The sequence below is a fragment of the Lissotriton vulgaris genome, chromosome 9 (genome assembly GCF_964263255.1).
Source record: "Lissotriton vulgaris chromosome 9, aLisVul1.2, whole genome shotgun sequence".
Classification (NCBI taxonomy): domain Eukaryota; kingdom Metazoa; phylum Chordata; class Amphibia; order Caudata; family Salamandridae; genus Lissotriton; species Lissotriton vulgaris.
In genome coordinates, this window is record NC_141697.1 from 348,272,228 (window position 1) to 348,292,307 (window position 20,080).

At 46.8% G+C, this 20,080-nt stretch overlaps 1 protein-coding gene across 1 annotated transcript in view; it reads left to right on the forward strand.

The window, feature by feature from the left end:
• BTBD7 (BTB domain containing 7) overlaps positions 1 to 20,080 on the forward strand; it is a 420,230-nt gene that overhangs the window by 335,016 nt on the left and 65,134 nt on the right. Inside the window, exon 8 of the mRNA XM_086937712.1 lies at positions 103 to 292. Within this exon, the coding sequence (XP_086793838.1) occupies positions 103 to 292 (190 nt within the window). The remainder of the gene's footprint in view (positions 1 to 102; positions 293 to 20,080) is intronic.

The window sequence follows — 20,080 nt, forward strand, 5'->3', positions numbered from 1 at the left end:
TCTTTAGCACCAGCACAGTATCTAACTGTACCCATGTAAACTTGGCTGTATTATTGGCTAAAATATTAATAGTTGTATTCATGAAGTGTTGTCTTTTTTCAGTCTGTGCTAGATGAGATGATGGTGGAACAAACAGATCTGGTTCGGTTGCGAATGGTTAGAATGTCCAATGTTCCCGACACACTGTACATGGTAAACAATGCAGTGCCTCAGTGCTGTCATATGATCAATCATCAGCAAATGAACAGTAGCCAGTCTAGTCCTCCCACAGTGGTTGCAAACGAAATTCCAGGTAAAGAAACATTTATTGTCTTGTTTGAAATGTGTTGACAGTTTAGCTGATTGCGTTTTTTTGCCAGTCTCCACTGGTGGCAGGAAACCTTAAACTGGTAAAATGTGCATACTGAAGCGTTCAGGATGATATTTAGTCTGCTGTGTCCTCAGTCATTCCTCTATGGTACATTTTACAACAAATAATCATAAAATCGCTCATTTAAATTAAACTTCTCAATATCATTATATATTCCTGCAGTTAATTACCGTTTGTTCAAGTCACTAGTTACCCGGTTACTTAAATCAATAATCAAATTTTTCTGTTGTATTTTTTTCTTGTCCTTACAACCTGAAGAATGTCTCCTACCCTCTTGCAATGTATGCAGAAAAATGACTAGCAAGCAAGTATTTTACGCGGCATAATAAAAATACACAAAGTGTAATTTACAATAAAGTAAAAACCAAATAAATGCATTGTCGTAACAGCTATTACATGATCACATTATTTAATTGTAGTTTTATATGGTGTGAACAAGATCTATTTGATAGCAGAGCACTTAACATAGCAGAGGTTGATAGATAAAGCAACAGACAATATACAAACTGATCAAAAAGGCGTGTAATATAAAATGTACCAGTTTTTGGGGCTGGTGCTTGTCCTCTAGAGCAGAAGGTTTTCATAATAGGCAAGCCCGTCTGTGCCCGTTTCCGGCCGGGACCTGGGGCCAGAACCCCTACATGTGACAAATCAACCCCAAACAATATCTTCACCTACACGCGAGACGAACTGCTGGCATATTCGCACATCAGAGGCACTAAATACATGCAGAGCACCTCCGCACACCCTGGCCTCGCGTACGGTCCAATCTCATGCCTTGCCTGCAAGTGGTGCAGCCAAGCCCGAAGCATGATAGGCAGTCATACTTCCCCAAGCACTAATGAACTATCCTTCATTTATTTCAATGCAAGATCAGTCCCAAAACATTCCACCGACATATGGGACATTCTTAATGAAAGGAACCCTGACTTACTGTTCATCACAGAAACATGGCTGGATGATAATAACTCTCCAGATATTGCCAACACACTACCGGCCAATTATAGAATGGTTAAACAAGACAGGATTGGTCGAAAGGGGGGAGGGGTAGCAATTATTCTCAAAGAGCACTTGACCTGTCTACCTGTCCATATGACACCGCAGAAAGATTATGAAATACTACCCTTCCAACTAATTCAGTAAGGCCTGACCATCCTGGCAGGCGCAGTGATCTATAATCCCCCAGGTCACCAAGTTGGACTCAGTACGAGACTACTTGCTCAACTCCTTCCGGTATGTTTAAAATATAAAAATATACCTACTGATTGGAGATTTTAATGTGCATTATGATAACAAAGACAACCCGACTGTATCTCAACTGGAGGGTGACATGCAAATTCTTGATCTCAAGCAGTGGATCAGAGGGCCTACACATATGGCTGGCCATACCCTCGATTTACTTTTTACCAATATCAAAGCCACCCATATCCAAGAGATTAATCCACTACTGTGAACTGACCATTCTTTGATATCTTTCACACTTGGTATACCAACGAAACACCAAACTTGGTAATTCACAACGGTTGACTAACCGTGCCTGGAAATTAGTCACGGAAACCTCATTCCAATCTAAATTTTCACATCAAAACATACAGGCATTAGACAACATCCCCGTGAATGTGGGTGCAGTCACTCTCGAAACGGAAATAAGTGTAACATTGGACATGTTAGCCCCCAAACAAAAACTCATGAAATCACCAAGACCAGCTTCAGAGATGTGGTACACACTGCTACTCAAAGTTCTTAAAAGAAAGTGTGAAAGTCTCGAGCACCAATGGAGACCGTCAAAAAAGGACTCTGAAAGACTAAAGTACAAATCCGAACTCAAGGCTTACAATCATTCCAAAGGAAAGGCCAAAAAAAGTTATTACGCACAACAAATTAATGATAACTGCAATACGGCGAAAGAGTTATTTAAAATAGTGAAATAACTTAGCAAACCAGCCGGCCTGTCCCAATCCCTACCTCCATCTTGTGAGTTGCAGCCTACCTGTGACCCAGACTGCAGTGAGCAGAGTCCAGGAAGTGGTAAGGAGACAGACTAGTGCTGTCTCTTCCCAAAACAAAAAGTTGTTTAAAAAACGTTTTTCCCTTTCTGTGATTACTGTATTTGCCTGTGGTTGTTACAGTTTAAAATTGTAGTTTTGACCTGCCTGTGATTGCCTATTTTATCACCTGTTTTGTGTTTTAAACTTGTAGTTTTCCCTGCCCATGATTGCTTGCATTTAACGTGTTGAATTGTGGGATTTGAAGTCCAACCTCTGTAGTTTATCCCTCTCATTCCTAGGTAAGAAATCTGTTTTCCCTCCAAATGTCTCCTTTGCTCTGGGCTAAGACCTGTATGTTAAAACAGTGCACCCCCAGCCACCATTTTGTGTTCACAAGCCAGTGAAACCAGCCCCCTGCCTACCCTTCTCCCCCCAGCAACAGGGATATTCTACATCAGAAGGGGCTTCTGTGAGCTGTTTAAACTGTGTTTACAAGGGCCTGTGCACTTCGTTTTTTGGCCAGCAGAGGGAGTAAAGTGTTATTCAAACAGTATTGTTAGATTTCAAGTTAGTGGGGCCTTTACCTGCAGTAGTCCAAAGTTTACAGATGTTGTACCTCAAATTCCTAAAGTTCTTATGCCAGAACGACTTTATAACTACACTCAACCTCCAGGATGTCTATTTTCATGTGCCAATCCTTCCTAAGCTCAGGAAGTGGCTACGCTTTACAATAGGTACAAAACATTTTCAATTAAAGTCCTACTTTTTGGACTTGGGTCCGCTCCACGTGTCTTTACGTAGATCCTGGCACCAGTGGCAGCTTATCTACGTTTGCAAGGCATACAAATTTATCATTACTGAGACAACTGTATAATAAGGACTCGCTCTTATTTACAAGCAGCCCAGCAGACCCAGACTTGTCATTCACCTGGTTTTCAATAAATCATGACAAGTCCCAACTAGTCCTAGCTCCGATATGAACATTTCTTGGAGCATCAATCAATACACTCCTAGCAAAGGTGTTAGTCTCACACGAACAACGGGCCTGCAGCTCCCACTTGATGGTTCTTCTACGTACAAAAAGGTCAGTTTCAGTAGATCCTCAGTCATTCCTGGCCACGGTCTCCACCTGCATCCCGTTGGTTCCCAACTACAGATTACACATGAGAAAAATGCTAGAGGAGCTAGACAAGCAGTGGTTGCCATTCTCCAGTTCATTCGAAGATCTCATTCAAATCACTCCTCGTATGCGAGAGGCCTTTTATTTGGTGGGTACAAGAAAGAAATTTGTAGAAGAGGCTCCAAATTACACAGTCTCCACAGACTCATCCTTTGAGGGTTGGGGAGCATATCTTCAAGGGCTGAAGGTCAGCGGGAAATGGAGCCCTCAAGAAAAGGCTTGGCACATCAATCTGCTAGAGCCAAGTGCCATCTTCTTAGCCCTCAAATCCTTTCGTGCAATTCATCAAGGGGCCACAGTATTGGTTCGCACAGACAGTACTACAAGTATGCATTACTTAAACAAACAGGGAAGAACGTGGTCGCTTCTTCTATCTCAGGAAGCCCAAGAGACATGGGTTTGGGCGATATGACTCCGGGTCAATCTCTTGGCTGTTCATGTGCCGGGAGTTGCAAATGTGCTGGCGGACACCCTCAGCAGGTCAAAGGTGTCCAACCACGTATGGGAACTGCAAAAGCCAACGCGGATGGAATCTTCCAGCCGTGGGGTCATCCTGAACTGGACCTCTTTGCGACCAAGAAAAATAGCTAATGCCTGTTCTTTGCAAACTGGCATCCCCACAGGGACTCTAAGGGGAATGCGTTTTCGATCGACTGGTCTCAAATATATGCTTACGCCTTTCCTCCGATATCGTTGGTTCCCAGAGTTCTCTGGAAGATGAAGAGAGAGCCGTGTCGCTTGATTCTCATCGCCCCCAGTTGGCCTCGCCAGTACTGGTTCACCGAACTTCTTCTCCTCTGAGTGCGCTCCAATACAGTTTCGACCAATACCGAATCTCCTCTCCATTCAGAGTGGTCAAATTTGCCATCCGGATCCGGCTTCTCTAAAAATAACAACTTGGCGCATGAGCACCTTGAATTCGCTCATCTGAATATCTCTGCGGATTGTAAGGAGGTACTGGCTAACGCGCGAGCACCTGCTACAATAAAGACATACAGACTTAAATGGAAAAGATTCTGCATTTGGTGTCAATCTGCTGGGGTTCACCCATTTCATGCAACGCCGGACCAGATATTACCTTTTTTCTTGCACTTAGCAAGATCAGGCTTATCTCATGCAATGTTGAAGGTCTTTTTGGCAGCTATTTCAAGGTACCGTCAGGATGGGTCCATCTCTCTTTATTCTTCAAGAATACAACAGTTCTTTAAGGGACTATTCAGAATGTTTCCTTCTGTACGTCGTCCGCCTCCATCATGGCATTTTAATGTAGTATTAGCGCAGCTCATGCACCACCCATTTGAGCCAATTCACAGGGTGTATTTCAAATTCCTAACATGGAACGTTTCTCTTTTGCTAGCGAAGAGTCAGTGATGTTCAAGCTTTCACAGTCAATTCACCTTTCTTACAATTAACGTCCAATTCTGTGGTGCTAGGTACAAACCCAAAGTTTATGCCTAAAGTCCCTTCGGGTTTTCACCTGAACGAACCTGGCATCTTAAAGATGTTTTTTCCTAATCAGCAATCGCCTGCAGAGAGGGCATTACATGCTCTTGACATCCGAAGATGTTTTAAAATTCTATTTACAAAGTACCTCTGACATTCGCAAATCTAATCAACTGTTTGTTGCCTATGGGAAGATACGGCAAGGACAAGCAGTGTCTAAACAAACCATAGCTAGATGTATTTCTGCAGCTATTGACTTTTGCCATCTACAATCTGGAAGACCTTTACAGACCACTCCAAGAGTTCACTCTACAAGAGCTGTTTCTTCCTCGACTATTTTCACTGGAGTTCCTAGTCAGCAAATCTGCAGAGCAGTGACTTGGTCCAGCAGACCTACTTTCACCAAGCATTATTGTTGGGATGCTGCCAGCTAGGCTGATACGTCAGTGGGTCAAGCGGTTCTGCACAATCTTTTCAGATAAGATGAGCCTCTGTTTTCCCTCCTCCTCTGTACTACTTTCCAGACACTTATTCCATGCCTATATTGGGTGCATTCTCATGTGATAGCAAGTTTTTTCATGCATATATGAATGTTCGCATTTTATTATGTAAATTTACAAACTATGTTACAAATGGCGTCTTCCAAGCATTATTTCGGTACTGCTATCTATTCTGATTCAGGCATGTGAATCTATGAAAGACACCCTAATACTGGAGAAGAACAATAGTTACCTGTAATCTGTGGTTCTCCAGTATTGGTGTCTTTCATAGATTCACATGCAACCCGTCCACCTCCCGTCAGAGGCTCCTGGCGAGGAAGTATTTAGCTTCACTCCTGTGCGAGAAAATTTGAGAGACTGAGCCTCTGGGGAGAACATTCTGGTGGGTGCTGTCGCCTGATTGGCTGCAGTTTGGACTATACAAAATGACTAGGAGAGTCATGTGTGGAAGTTTTTACTCTTGTAGCTTGGGCTACTTTACTTCCTGGTTGGTTATTACCAAGTTTTCCCAAGGATATTATTGCATATTATTGCTTTTTTATGTACCGTGGGACTCCCACTCTGACTGGGAATGATTCAGGCATGTGAATCTATGAAAGACACCAATACTGGAGAACCACAGATTACAGGTAAGTAACTATTGTTCTTCATACTGCTCACTTTGGCTCAGTTCTGTCTGCCCTGGATGCGGGTGACTGGATGTGAGCCTTGGACCTACAGAAACGCAAACGTTTGTGTCCATCCTACAGTCCCACAGAAGTTACCTACAGTTCAAGGTTGGCCAAAAGCATTTTCAGTTTGCTGTGCTTCTTTTCTGGCGTTAACCGTCACCCCTTGAGAATGTACATGAAGGTGCCAGCGGTTGTCACAATCAATCTTTGGAAGTTGGGGATAATAGTTTTCCGATACCTCAATGACTGACTGTTGAAGGTGGATTCACCACAGTTAGGCATAGACCAATTCCGAGAATAGCAGACCTGACTTCATTGGGGTTCTCGATCAGCAAGCGGAAGTCACACCTTACTCCTTCACCGCGGCTACCTTTTGTCGGAGTTGTCTTTAACAGTGTGCAATTCTTGACCTTTCCTTCATCTCAGTAAGTCCAGGATATTTGGCTTATGATCCCCATGTTTCAGTCTCTGTCCCTGATCTCTGTAAGAGCAGCTGAGGCATCTTGGACTGTTGGCCTCATGCATCCTGCTTGTCATTTTCAGTACATGACATATGCAGGCTCAGCCATGTGATCTGAAGTCTCAGTGGGGCCAGCAGCAGGGAAACCGGTTGGATGTCACACAGGTTTTGGAGAATACTACATAAGATTTATTTATTTATTTATTTTAAAGGTTTTATATAGCGCTGGCTAGACCCGGAGGTATCAGAGTGCTTTACATGAGCCTCAGATCATAGTTGCAGGTTACATCGTTACAAAGGTTACACAGTTATTAGAGCATGGCAATATAGTTACTTGTAAGGTCAAGATAAACAACAAGCACAAATACGTAAAGGGAAAAACAGGCAAGGGGAAAGTATCAGGGGAGGGGGGAAGGAGCTGGGGAAGTAGACGGGTAAAGAAGGCAGGAAAGAGGAGGTTGAGGGTGAAGGTCATCACATGGAAAGAGGAGGGGGAAGGGCGACGGGGACACAAACCGGTAGACTAGTCAAAGCAACGTCCAAAGACCAGTAAGCTGTGATCCCAGGGGAAGTGGTATCGCTTCCCTATCTCTGTTGCTGGAGGCTCCCTTTACGCAGTGGACTCTCTCAGAGGGGTCTCTAAGACTCCAAGGTCTACATACTGGATCCTTCCCCAAAAAGGGGAGAGGGAGTGCTTTGTCAAGGGGTGCCATACCATACCTCAGCTGTGAGTGGCTCCCTAGGCGCAGTGGACTCTCAACGGGTATGCTAAGACTCCAGAGTATAAATATTGGATCTTTCCCCAACAAGGGGAGAAGGAGTGCTCAGTCAAAGGGCACCTGCAGTGATGGCTGCTTCACGACACAATGACCAGCAGCAAGCCCCTATCTCTTCTCCAAATGGAGCTGAAAATGGTGACTGATGTATCACTGTTGGGTTAAAGAGGCCATCTTGGGGAGGTGAAAATCAGAGGACTCTAGCCTCTGCCATACATACCGCCTCCATATCAGTGTGTTGGAGCTGCCGGCCATTCGCATGGTATCGAAGGCCGCCCTTCTGTCCTTTAAGGGTAGGCTGGTACAGGTTTTCACAGACAACCCCACTGCCTTGTGTTACGGCAACCAGCTAAGCAGTGTGTGGTACTGAGTCGTGTGCCAGGAGGTTCTGCTCCTGTGAAGGTAGTTAAAATGTCTGGGCGTTTCCGTAATTGTGAATCACCTGGCAGGTTCATTGAATGCCAGGGTGGACAAGCTCAGCCGAAAGTGCCTGGCAGATCATAAATGGCAGCAACCGCAGAAGTGGGACAGTGTCTTCTGACAACGGGGAGAACCCTGGCTAGATCCATTCACCACCCAGAAAGAATGGTCAGTGTCCAAACCTTTGCACGCTCTTGAATATGTTGTCCCTAGGACTGTAGTGCGATACAGGACTCCTGTATGTCTTCCCACCTCTGCCTCTCCCGCCCAGAGTTCTGAAGATTAGGAACAACTGAGCCAAAGTCACCTAGTGGCTCTGAATTGGGCCAGGAAAGTGTGGTACTCGCAACTTATTAGCATGTGCGTCTGCCATCAAATCAGAGCAGGACCCCATGCACATGTATGGAAATTGAACAGCGGCAGTTGACTGCATTTGACTTGCCAACCAAAGTTGTGAAAGTCATCCTGACTGCCAGTTGTCCTTCTCCAAAGTCTGCTTCTGCCTGACATTTGGACTAATATGTGACCTGGTGTAGAGCCCTCAGGATAGTCCCTTGCAAGCCAAGTGGTCAAATATTTTTGTTTTGCCTTTGGCACAGCAAGGCTTTGTAGTGCGCACTATTAATGGTTAATTAACGTCAATCATCTGGTTCAGATGTGATTCGGCATACACCCAGTCTTGACGAGTTTGTTGGCTCCTGTTGTGGCCTCGGAGTCCATTACCTTCCCCGTAGTGAGAAGACTTTTTCCATGGATTCTTGGCTATCTGTGTCGACCCATTCCTCCGATCCATCGTCCTCGACTGATCGTGCTTCTTGGCCCTCACAGCCTGTCTGGCAATTGTGTGCTCCGGCCTACCCTTTGGAGAACAAAGTTAATTTAATAGACGCCTTTCAAATGATGCCCCAATGTCACTCTAAATACCCCTTTGCCGATCTCCTTGTCGTCTGCAATCTTTGCCGCTTCCCTGCGCACGACAAAAGCACCTGTGACTGTTGCTTGGTCTTTCGGTACAAGAAGACTCTGCGCCATTGTGAAGACAGATGGTGGGTCCACAGCAGGATGTGAAGTTCCTTCGGAAACGCCGGAGGTTTTTGGCAAGGTGGAAGCGAGGTGAGTTGCCAGACTTTCAGGCAAACCAGACCAGTCCTGTATTTGACTGCTCAGACGTCTTTGGGTCAGACAAGGCGAAGTTGGAGTAAGAAGCATCCAATGATGATCCATTCACCTCAGTCTGCTCCAGTCCTCCCAGTCCCCACCTGTAGACCAAATGGTCGATGGTCGATGCTAAGACTTCGGATCTGATGAAATACCCTTCAAGGGAAATCGAACAGCCCTTAACAAGAAAACATCCTTGGTGTGCACCAAACGATCAAAGTCTGCTCTGCTTCAGAGCAGGTGATGACTGACAGTCTACACTGCAACAGTCATCTGCTCCGAAGCCCTGTGCTGATAAAACCGAGGAACATCCATTCTTTGAGAGGCAGAGGAGGATCATTATCCACCCAACGCCACTGCCAGTGGCTCCTTTTGGAGGCAGCCGCCAAGTGGGGGCTCAAACGCCACCTCTTCCAACCCACTTGATCATGCCGTAGGCAGCAACAGAGCTACCAACAGGGTGGCACACAGAGCTCCTTCAGAGGAAGTAGCTCCAATGGCAGGGGCACCCCTATTAAGGGAGTCTCCACTTCTAAAAATTGATGGGGAACGGGGTGGGGTAGTGGTGGAGAATTCAGTAATCCCTTTACCGGTGGGAAGAGATTGCCACAGACTGGTGGGGTCCTACCCATCATAGAGCTTGGCTACTGCCTAGTGCTCACTTCATCCCCACCAAACATTCCACCCTGTATCCACACCCTGAGCATCTCACGCTGCTACAAGATGAGGTGCAAAGGAGCCATAGAGCCAGTGTCCCATCAGCAACAGGGCAAAGGCATCTACTCCCTATACTTCCTCATTTCCAAGAAGGACGGATCCCACAGACTCATCCTCAACCTTCGTCCTTTCAGCAGATACATCCTGTCAGAACACTTCCACATGGTCATCCTACAGGATGTAATTCCCCCTACCACTGCAGGGCGATTTCATCACCACAGGAGACCTGGAGGGCGCCTACTTGAATGCCACAATTAATTCTGCTTGGTGCTACCACCACTTCATGGTAAGTGGTCAATACTACCAGTTCAAGGTACTACCCTTTGATGTCACCAAGGCCCCAATGGTCTTACTAAGTGTTTAACAGTGTGAGTTCCTCCCCTTTTGAGAAGAGCAGCTACCGTCTTCCCCAACCTTGACGATTGGCTGATCAAGAGCTCAAACCGAAAGGAGTTCCTAACCCACTCCATACCTGCATCCTACCTGCTGCACAGCTTAGGGTTCACAGTCAATGCCACCAAGTCACACTTCAGCCTCTTCAGATTCAACCCTTTCTAGGGTTAGTACTCCACTCTGTAGAGAGCAAGGCCTTCCCCAGCCTTCAGAGTACAAGCATTCCAGCAGCTTCTGCCTCTTTTATAGCCACTCCTTCCACTCCCATTTCGTACATTTATGCGCCTACTGGGAATGATGGCTATATGCATTGCCATCGCACCTCATGCCAAATGATATATGCACATGCTTAAGGAATGCCTCTCTAGCTAGTTGTCACAAGCCGACAGTCAGTTGGAGGATCTAGTATTGGTACGTACCAGCACCCATCACTTACTGAAGTGGTATAACAGGAACAACCTGTTGCATGGCAGGACCTTTGCAGACCCAGTCCCTCAAGAGACCATAACTACAGATGCACCTGTGGTCTGCTGAGGACACACCTCAAGGACATGACAGCCCGGGGTCTGTGGCCACCTCAACAAAGAGGTCTCCAACTTGAAACTTTAAGTAATGTATTGTCTGGTTACGTTAAACCTGTACAAATCCATAATAGAAGAGCTATAGCAGCAGGGTTCACAATTTCAACAGATTCAAAATAACATTTCGTAAACTCCCATTCCTAGTATTGGCTGCATTGGGACATATATCAGAAATTTATATTCATTCCTTTGATAAAATACATTAAAAGAAACATCTCATAAAAACATCTGTACATTATACTGGCTATTGTCCGTAGTTGTTGTAGGATGCAGTACAATGGTGCAGGTGCTATCCCCACAGCGACAACACCCAAACAGGAGCGGAGGTAATAGCGCGGATACCCCTGCGCTTCCGAGGTGATCACCCCAACACTGGTGGCAGTCTTGAGGCGTCAGACGGAGCGGGACCTGCCCGGCGTGCCTTGCTGGCCGAGAGCTCTCGTGGGGGCGGAGACTGGCCTGCGGGTAGCAGTCTTCTGGGAGCCGGGAGCGGTGACATCCCCTGATGCGGAGCTCCTGCTGTGAGACCACCCGCGGAGACCTGTGGACGCGGCTAGCGACCGCGGAGATGCCGTTCAGCGGCCAGTGCTGACCGGCGAGGCGGAAGGTGGCGGGATCACGGTACATGACCAGAGGAGGAACGCCTTGGGAGCCGGCTGTGGTCCACCGCGGAGAGAGGAGCGCTGCGCTACGCTGCAACTGGAGCCTGCCCTGACCTGATCTACTGCAGGCCTCGCCGGATTGTGGCTTTGGGGGCATGTAAGCAGGATCACGCTGTGGAACCTGCATGGGAAAGCGGGCCACGGCTTGCGACGATTTGAGGCCTGGGCGCCTGCTGGGCTGGACAACATAAACGGTACCTGAACCTGCTTGTGAACCTGCTTGTGGCCTGGCCCACGACTCCTGGACAATCAGCGGGTCTGTTGGGTCTGAGGGCAGACATTAACAGTGAGGCGAGAATGGCGCAAAAACGGAGGTGATGATGCTGGGATACAACCCACCCACCACTGTGGAAAGTTGGTGGCCTTCTAGACTTGGCCAGCCTCCTCTACCAAAAGAAAAAATTAAAAGCTTGGGGGTCTGGCTAGACCCTGCTCTTAACTTTGCGGTACAGGCCCGGAGGGTTGCAGGTACCTGCCTTGCCTACATCAGGCTACTGAGGAAAATTATTAGGCTTCTTCCTTTTGAAGCTAGGAAGATCTTGGTGCAAGCGTTGATCCTGACACGATTGGATTATGCTAATGCACTATATCTCGGTGCCCCACTAGGGACAATCAAAACTTTACAGACAGTACAAAACTGTGCAGCACGAATGTTGCTGAATGTCCCGCGCAGATCATCCGCTAAGCCTGGTCTGCGCCAGCTTCACTGGTTACCAGTGAAACAGAGTGGAATTTAAAGCTCTGACTATGGTACATAAGGCAGTTAATAAAACTGGACCTGTGCTTATCCAATCCATGCTCTGCCCATATGCTCCCAAGCGGACCCTGAGATCCACCAACAAAATCTGTTAGCGGTCCCCAAGACAAGGAGAGTGCGTACTGGAGGGAGACGTTTTTCCCTACATGCCACAAATCTTTGGAATTCGCTTCCCGAAGCAATCAGAATGGAAACTAATCATTTAAGATTCAGAAAATTGTTAAAGACCTTTCTGTTTGTCCGAATCTCGGAGTCTGGAAGAGTTGGAAGCGCTGGGATGCCCTCGGGTAGCCATGCGCTATACAAGTGCGTAATTCATTCATTCATTCATGAGAGGCCGCCTCCTCCCCCCCCCCCCCCTACCCTCCCCCCCCCCCCCCCGAACAGTGCATTACACTCTCCTCTCGACACCTGCCTCGTCTGGGGGAGGTGGGAGAAGACTGTCTCTACTGGCCGGACCCCTGCCTGGACCACGCTATTGTCGGTGGCCTGGAGGCCCCTGGTAGCAACACCTTACCCTGCAGTATACCGGACTTGAACCACCACTACTGCTGCCTCAGCGCTGATTGACCCGCCCTGGGGGCCACCTTACCAGGGCACCAACGGGGGTGCCGCGGCACGCCGCCGTTCCATCGAACCACCATCCCGGGCGCTGGAGCACTCTTTTGATTCAGCTGTGTGGTGTGACTGGCCTGCGTGAGTTTGAGAGTGACATTGCAATATGGGCAGACCTCGGACAAAGGCACAAGAGGAGCAGAGCGGCTCTGACACTTCCCAAACCATGGCGGGTAAAGTGAGTAGGCCCTCCTCGCCAGTGGTTACCTCGACCGGACATGCTGAGGAGCAACCCCCGGACAAACTAGACCTAATCCTTAGAGAGATTCTGGACTCTAGGACGTCGATGGAATTACAAATGGGCGCTCTCACTACTGGATTGACCCTACTAAAAGCGGATCATGGCAAGCTGGCGGATACAGTTAAGGACCATGGCCTAACTTTAACTGATCTTACCCCGAGAGTAGCGGACCACTCCTCCAAGTTACAACAGCACGCTCATGGATCCGGTGGAAGATGCGGAGGGAAGAAATCGGCGCAACAATTTACTTGTTATTGGGCTGCCAGAACTCTGCAAAGGGAATCGAGCGGCGGATTTCATGGAGCAGTGGTTCAGAGAGCACGTGGCATCTGAAGGACTTTCTTCCTACTTCTGTGTGGGACAGGCGCACAGAATCCCAACTAGACAGCCTAAACCTGGAACGCCGCCCCGCCCATTGATTGTGAAAATGCATATCTGAAAGAGACACGTTAGTGATAGATTCCTTACCTTAGAATATCCCCAGGCGTCAGACTGGATCCGGAAATTTTTGCGTAGCAGTACCCTTGCGCGTCGGTAGGCGTCGTCTGCAGCTCCGCGTCAGTCGTCAGCGTTGTGGGCGCCGTGATGACGTCGTCTGAGTACTTAGACGCCGCCTCCGCGTGCTGACGTCAGTTCTTCTTTTTTCCGCGCAAGGAGCGCAGATCCGGAGAAAGTGGTACCTTAGTCACTTTTTGACTAAATTTTTTTGAGATCTTTTTGATCATTGTTTGAGTCTTCGACTCCGATCGGTGCCGGTAGGGATGCCAGGTTTTAAATCTTGTGAGGACTGCGACCGGCTGATGCCGGTCACGACCCTCACCGACGGTGCCTCCACTGTCTCGGCGTCTATCATGACAACAAGACCTGCTCCGACTGTCGGGCCTCAACATCGAAAGCTAGGCGGGAGCGGTCCCGCAAGTGATTCGAGCTCCGGCAGTCGGCCCCGCCTGTGAGAGGTCCCGGTCCGGACGGATGTCGAGGGACCGGTCGCGGAGCCATCATAGCTCCGTGAGTCGATACGACTCCTCCGGTTCGAAGTCGTCGACATGTAAGCACAAGAAGTCGAAGAGACGTCATTGCTCTTCCGACTCCCCCCCCCCCCCCGACAATCGCGCGATGCGGCCGGGGGTTCGGGTGACACCGCCCACGCAGCTCCGTCTGAGTCGCGGGCGTCTCGACTTGCCCCATACGGTAAACAACCTTTACAACGCACTACCATTACGACGCAACTTTTACAACGCAAACCATTACAACGCATTGCGCTGGGGGCCGCTCTAGGATAGGGTATAGGTTTAATTTACTATCCAACACCTTCCCTACTATCCACGGGGACTGGAGTTGGAATAGTAAATTAAATTATTCACTATCCAGCGCCCCAAAGCACTACGTGTTGTAAAGACATGCGTTGTAAAAACCGTGTTGTAAAAGCATGCGTTGTAACGTCATACATCCGCCCAATACCCTCCGGTCCCTAGGCAGCAAGCGACGCCGGAGGAGATCAAGCGCTTCCTCATGGCAATGAGGTCCCTCACTTCAGGCCCAGCAGACCCGTCTGGGGGCCCTAGCGGGTCTGGTGCTTCGGCCGAGACGATGGCGGGTGCTTCGGCCCGACGCCGCTGGCACCTTCGGGCCCAGCGCCGCAGGGCCCCACTGGATCCGGATCGTCGCCGGTTGACCGGACGTCCCCACCGGCGCCGGTCCCGCAGGTGTCCCCTCCGGCACCGTCCTCGGGTGGCGCCGTCCCCGATACCTCCCTCGACCCGGTTCCGGGTAGAAACATTCTGAGCCTATAGCCTTGGTAAGGGGGTGGTACATGGATCTTAAAACAATTTTTATTTTTTTTTAAATAAAAAATGGCGGGGTACTCGTGCAGTATTTGTACGCGGTGGAAAAGGTGAAAAAAAAGTAGAAGTCCGTTTTATTCATTAGGTCCCGGGGCAAATTACGGGGGCAATTTTTCTTCATAATAGGGGCTTGTAAGGTGCCCCGAGCACTGGGGATCAGCACTCCTCTGGTTTTATTTTGAAGTATGCAGGGGGATTACGAGTCTACTCCCCGCAGTCTCGGTGAGCGGCACCCCTCGGGTCTTTTTAAAAAAAAATAAGTTTTGAGCTCTCGGTCTCTCTCCCCGTACAGGTCGCGGGGAACGCCACATTTCTGGGGCAGTGAAATGTAAAATGACCTTCCAGCTCTGGGTACGTGCATTGTCTGGAGTTTTTTTATTAATGTTGGGAGGGTGGGCTTGATAATACGTCCTTGTAAATTCCCATAGAAGCCTATGTTCTGGTCTTAACATGGGCTTCTATGGGAAATAAGGCTGTATTATGAAGCTCATTATCGCCGTTTTATCTGCAGTTTCCTACCAATAAAACGGCGATAATTTTAACTCCGGTCCTTTATAATATGCACCTAAGTTTACTGGTCAAAAAAAAAGAGTAATGGGCCATATTATCAACAAAAGGCGATACATTGTCGCTTTTATTGGCAGGAAACTCCCGATAAAGCGTCGCTAATGGGCTTAATAATATGCCCTTGTGAATAACCATAGCAGCCTAGGTTAACATCAGAACTTGGGCTGCTATGGGAATTTACAAGGGCCTATGGTTTTTATTTTAATGTTGGGAGGGTGGGCTTGATATTACGTCCTTGTTAATTGCCATAGAAGCCTATGTTCTGGTGTTAACATGGGCTTTTATGGGGGCCGTATTATCATGGTCATTATCGCCATTTTATCTGCAGTTTCTTGCCAATAAAACGGCGATAATTGTAACACCGGTCTTTGATAATATGCACCTAAGTTTACTGGTCAAAAAAAGAGCAATGAGTCATCCACAAAAGGCGATACTTTATCGTTGTTTTTATCAGCAGGAAACTGCCAATAAAACGGCGATAATGGGCTTGATAATAACCCTTGTGAATAACCATAGGAGCCCAGGTTAATACCAGAACCTGGGCTGCTATGGGAAGTTACAAGGGGCTATTAATTAATAAGCCCATTATCACCGCTTTATCAGCAGTTTCCTGTCGTTAAAAGCGGCGATAATGTATCGCCTTTTGTTTATAATATGCTCCTTCATTTCCATGATAGTATGTAAAGCTTTCCTTTTTTTTTTTGGGTGTAGCAGTTGTACTCTCTTCGCATGCTCAGCGTAGTTTCGAAGCCCATGTTTTCTTTTTCTTCAAGTTCAACAAGCAAACCTTTCTTTGTATCAGTTAGTAAATCTGTTGCTTTCTTTTCCGGTTCGTGTGTGTCATCCGCTGCTGTACTTTTGTACAGTATTAAGTCATATTTTTTATATATTTATTTGAAAGGTAGTGCCGAGGTGCCCAACGTTGATTACATACTCCGTCCATCGGCATTTTCGTAGTTTCTCACCGTTGTTTTTATTATATCTGTTAGTTAGAACTCAGTAGTTTTCAATCCTAGTCTTGAATATCTTACTATAGTATTTCAACATTTTTTTTATTTTGGGCCGTCATACCCCTCCCCCACAAACTAAAAGAAGTATGTAGTTTTTTTTTTAATGAACTTTTATTAAACAATAAATATAAATGAAACTCAATTATAACTATATTAGAACTGGAAAAATAACTTAAACAATGTTATAAACAAATTGTGAAATGGATTCCAAAAGGTGTCCGATTGGTAATCTGCAAAAGAAAAAAGAAAATTAGAGTTTAGAATTATGTAGATGTGAGTAAATGAGCTGAAGCATTACGGGGCATATTATCAAGAACGGCGATAAAATTATCGCTGTTTCAGCGGCAGGAAACTGCTGCTAAAGCGGCGATAATGGGCTTGATAATATGCTGTTGTGAATTCCCATAGCAGTCAAGTTTCTGGTGTTAACTTGGGCTACTATGGGAATTCAGAAGGGCATATTATTAAGCCCATTATCGCCGCATTAGCGGCAGTTTCCTGCCGCTGAAACAGCGATTATTTTATCGCCGTTCTTGATACTATGTCCCTACAAGTTTTGGTAACTCTACAGTTTTACGTGTGCAGTGTGACTCGTACATTCCAGTTCTGTTATAGTGCCGCGTTCAAGTGGTGTCTATATGAAAGTGCCTACTGTGTTACTTACGCCCGTTATGGCGACTTATTTCTAATGCATTCCTATGAAGGCTTTGTACATATAGGCCTCTGTGCTTACCGTTGTATAAACTTTGTGGGTAAACATTGCAGGCAGTTGGTGTCACAACTTATTCTGTACAATTCTTCTACACGTTCAAGACAGCAGTGTCTAACTTTTAGAGAGAAAGAGAAATTATGTCACAGAGAGTGAGAGGGAGAAAGAGACAGAAAACAACATTAAAACTGTCGCAGTCTGGATTTGAGATTTTTTCTTAAAGTGAGATGTAGATTTACTAGCTCCTTGCATCACGTTACCCATTTTAAAAGTGACTCAAAAGTGGCGTAATAAGGTTGTGAATCTGTTTGTCAGACTGTTGTAACCTATCTGTTGTCATTGCTCGGAGGTAATTATAGATTTTATAGAGAAGGTGCTGTACACTACGCATTCGGTCATGATATCAAGCCTGGGCGACAAAATTATTGCCACTTTATCGTCAGGAAAGTGTCACTAAAGTTGTGATAATGGGTTTGATAATATGCTCTATGGAATTCCAATTGAAGCTCATGTCTGATGTCCTTCACATCTAATATGAGCTTCAATTGGAATTGAATAGAGCATATTATCAAACCTATTATTGCCACTTTAGCGGCAGTCTGCTGCCGATAAAGTGGCGATAATTTTGTCGCCAATGCTTGATAATATGGCTCTCTCTCGTTGCACAAATAAAGCTAACACTACAGTTTTACGAGGGCAGTGTACCTGGTGTATTTCAGTTGTTATAGTGCCGCGTTCAAGTGGTGTCTATATGGAAGTGCCTACTGCGTTACTGACGGCCGTTATGGCGACTTATTTCTAATGCATTCCTATGAAGGCTTTGTGGATCTAGGCTGCTGTGCTTACCTTGTATAAAGAGTGCGGCCACCGGAGTTAACTATTCGACTTGAACTCTGCATCTGTACGTCAAAGTATATTCAATAAGTTGCTGAGAATTCCATTGCTGTTGCTCGATAGGCCGTGGTTGCTTCTGAATGATGTTTGCTGAAGGAAACAAAAGGACATTTTGATTAGTCATTGTAAACTGAGTGTTCGAGGCATGTCGGCTGCTGAATTCATATCTGTGCATAGATCGCCGCCTAGTGTTGGGTCCGGATGATTGCACATTGTTGTCCTGGAAGAGTCTTCGAAGTATCACAAGATAGGTGGCTCCTCCCCTGGATTACAGTGCGCATGGGCATCGACTCCATCCCCAGATTGTTTTTTTCCGCCATTGGGTTCCTCAAGTTCGGAATCGATAAAAAACTTTCCATACAACAGTCTGACGAACAGATCCACAACCTTATTACGACACTTTTGAGTCACTTTTAACATGGGTAAAGTGATGCAAGGAGCTAGTAAATCTACATCTCACTTTTCAATAAAAAATCTCAACTCCAGACTCTGCGACAGTTTTAATGTTGTTTTCTCGCTCTTACACACGTTAGAAACGTTCGAAGCCGGGCCTTGAGGCGAGGCTGTAGAACCAAGTGTACGATCTCGGGTAAGGCCATGTGGCGATCCCTCGACCTGAGCCTTATTAAGTGTTTTTGTCTCGGCCCAAGTACCAACGGTCGGGCCTAGCTCCTAGCTCGAGCTATCTTCCACGGCCCCAAAGGCCCCATCGTTGTCTCCTATCTCGTCGACGACGTCTTCATTATCGACCATTTCAATATCCGCGTCGTAACTGGAGTCGATCTTCGATGCAGGATCAGACAGGTTCTCCCGAACTTCCTGCTCGATCCTCCTCGGTATCGAAAATGTTCACCGGGTCAGGCGCCCTCTGCTTGGCCTCCTTGCGCGCTGCGCGTCGAAGTCGAATCGTCTTCTTGGAGCGGAAACGATAACAAGCCATACAGCTGGCTTCATCGTGATCCGGAAACAGGCACTTGTTGCACACCGGGTGGACGTCGATGTGATGATATTTTGAGTTGCAAACGGGACATCTTTTGAACGGGCTCCATTCCATGATGGTGTGTCGATAAGGCCTCTGGCGTCGACCGGGCCTTCAGTGCCGAAAAGCCACGCGGCTCCTCTGGACGTCCGACTCGGGAACTGAGCTGGAACAAGAACTGGGCACCGATCGCAAGACAATACAAACTATAACTAAAGGCCTTTAGGCCAAAAGGAAAGTTTTTTATCGATTCCGAACTTGAGGAACCCAATGGCGGAAAAAAACAATCTGGGGATGGAGTCGATGCCCATGTGCACTGTAATCCAGGGGAGGAGCCACCTATCTCGTGATACTTCGAAGCCTCTTCCAGGACAACAATGTGCAATCATCCGGACCCAACACTAGGCGGCGATCTATGCACAGATATGAATGTCAGCAGCCCTACATGCCAAGAACAGATGCATACTGGTAAGTAGCATATTCGTTAAAGCGAATTTTAATGTGGGTTCTTAATATTCCGTAGTTAAGACTGTTGCAGCTCCAGAAAACAAAGGAAGATCAATAAGTTAATAGAGGCCTGGGACGGCCTTGTGACGCTGAAAAAAAAATACTATCATGGACGCCCAATTATTAATAATAGAGGCCTGAGCACTTGGCGTAGTACAGAAATAAGACACAGAAATGTATGCACGCATAATCTTTAAGATTAGAGGTGTAGAGGACCTCGTAACTTATGAAGAAATTTTTCAATTATGTAAGTACAATTTAAAACCATTGAGGGGTAGGAAAGCCATATGAAGGATAAATAAAATAGCATTATGCATATACAATTTACAGTGGAGGCTGATGTTGTGACGTCTTCTCTTACCTTTTGCTTCTGTCGTCTTTTGTTGTGTCTTGAAAGGCTGCGGTTTCGCTGAGTCTGGGGTGTTTTCGACAGTCTGTCACCGCAGCAGAGGCAGGCAAAAGAGAGCGTGCTCATGTCAGTGCCCGCATTATATGGGAACCGCGGGGCTGACCAAACCAAGCCCAGGGCCGTCATTGATAGCATTTTCGCGGTCTGCAAGAATGATGGCCCTGGGGTACATGCAATTGGGTAATGTATTGGTTTGCAGGCTAAATGATAGCAAGCATGCTAGGTGGTG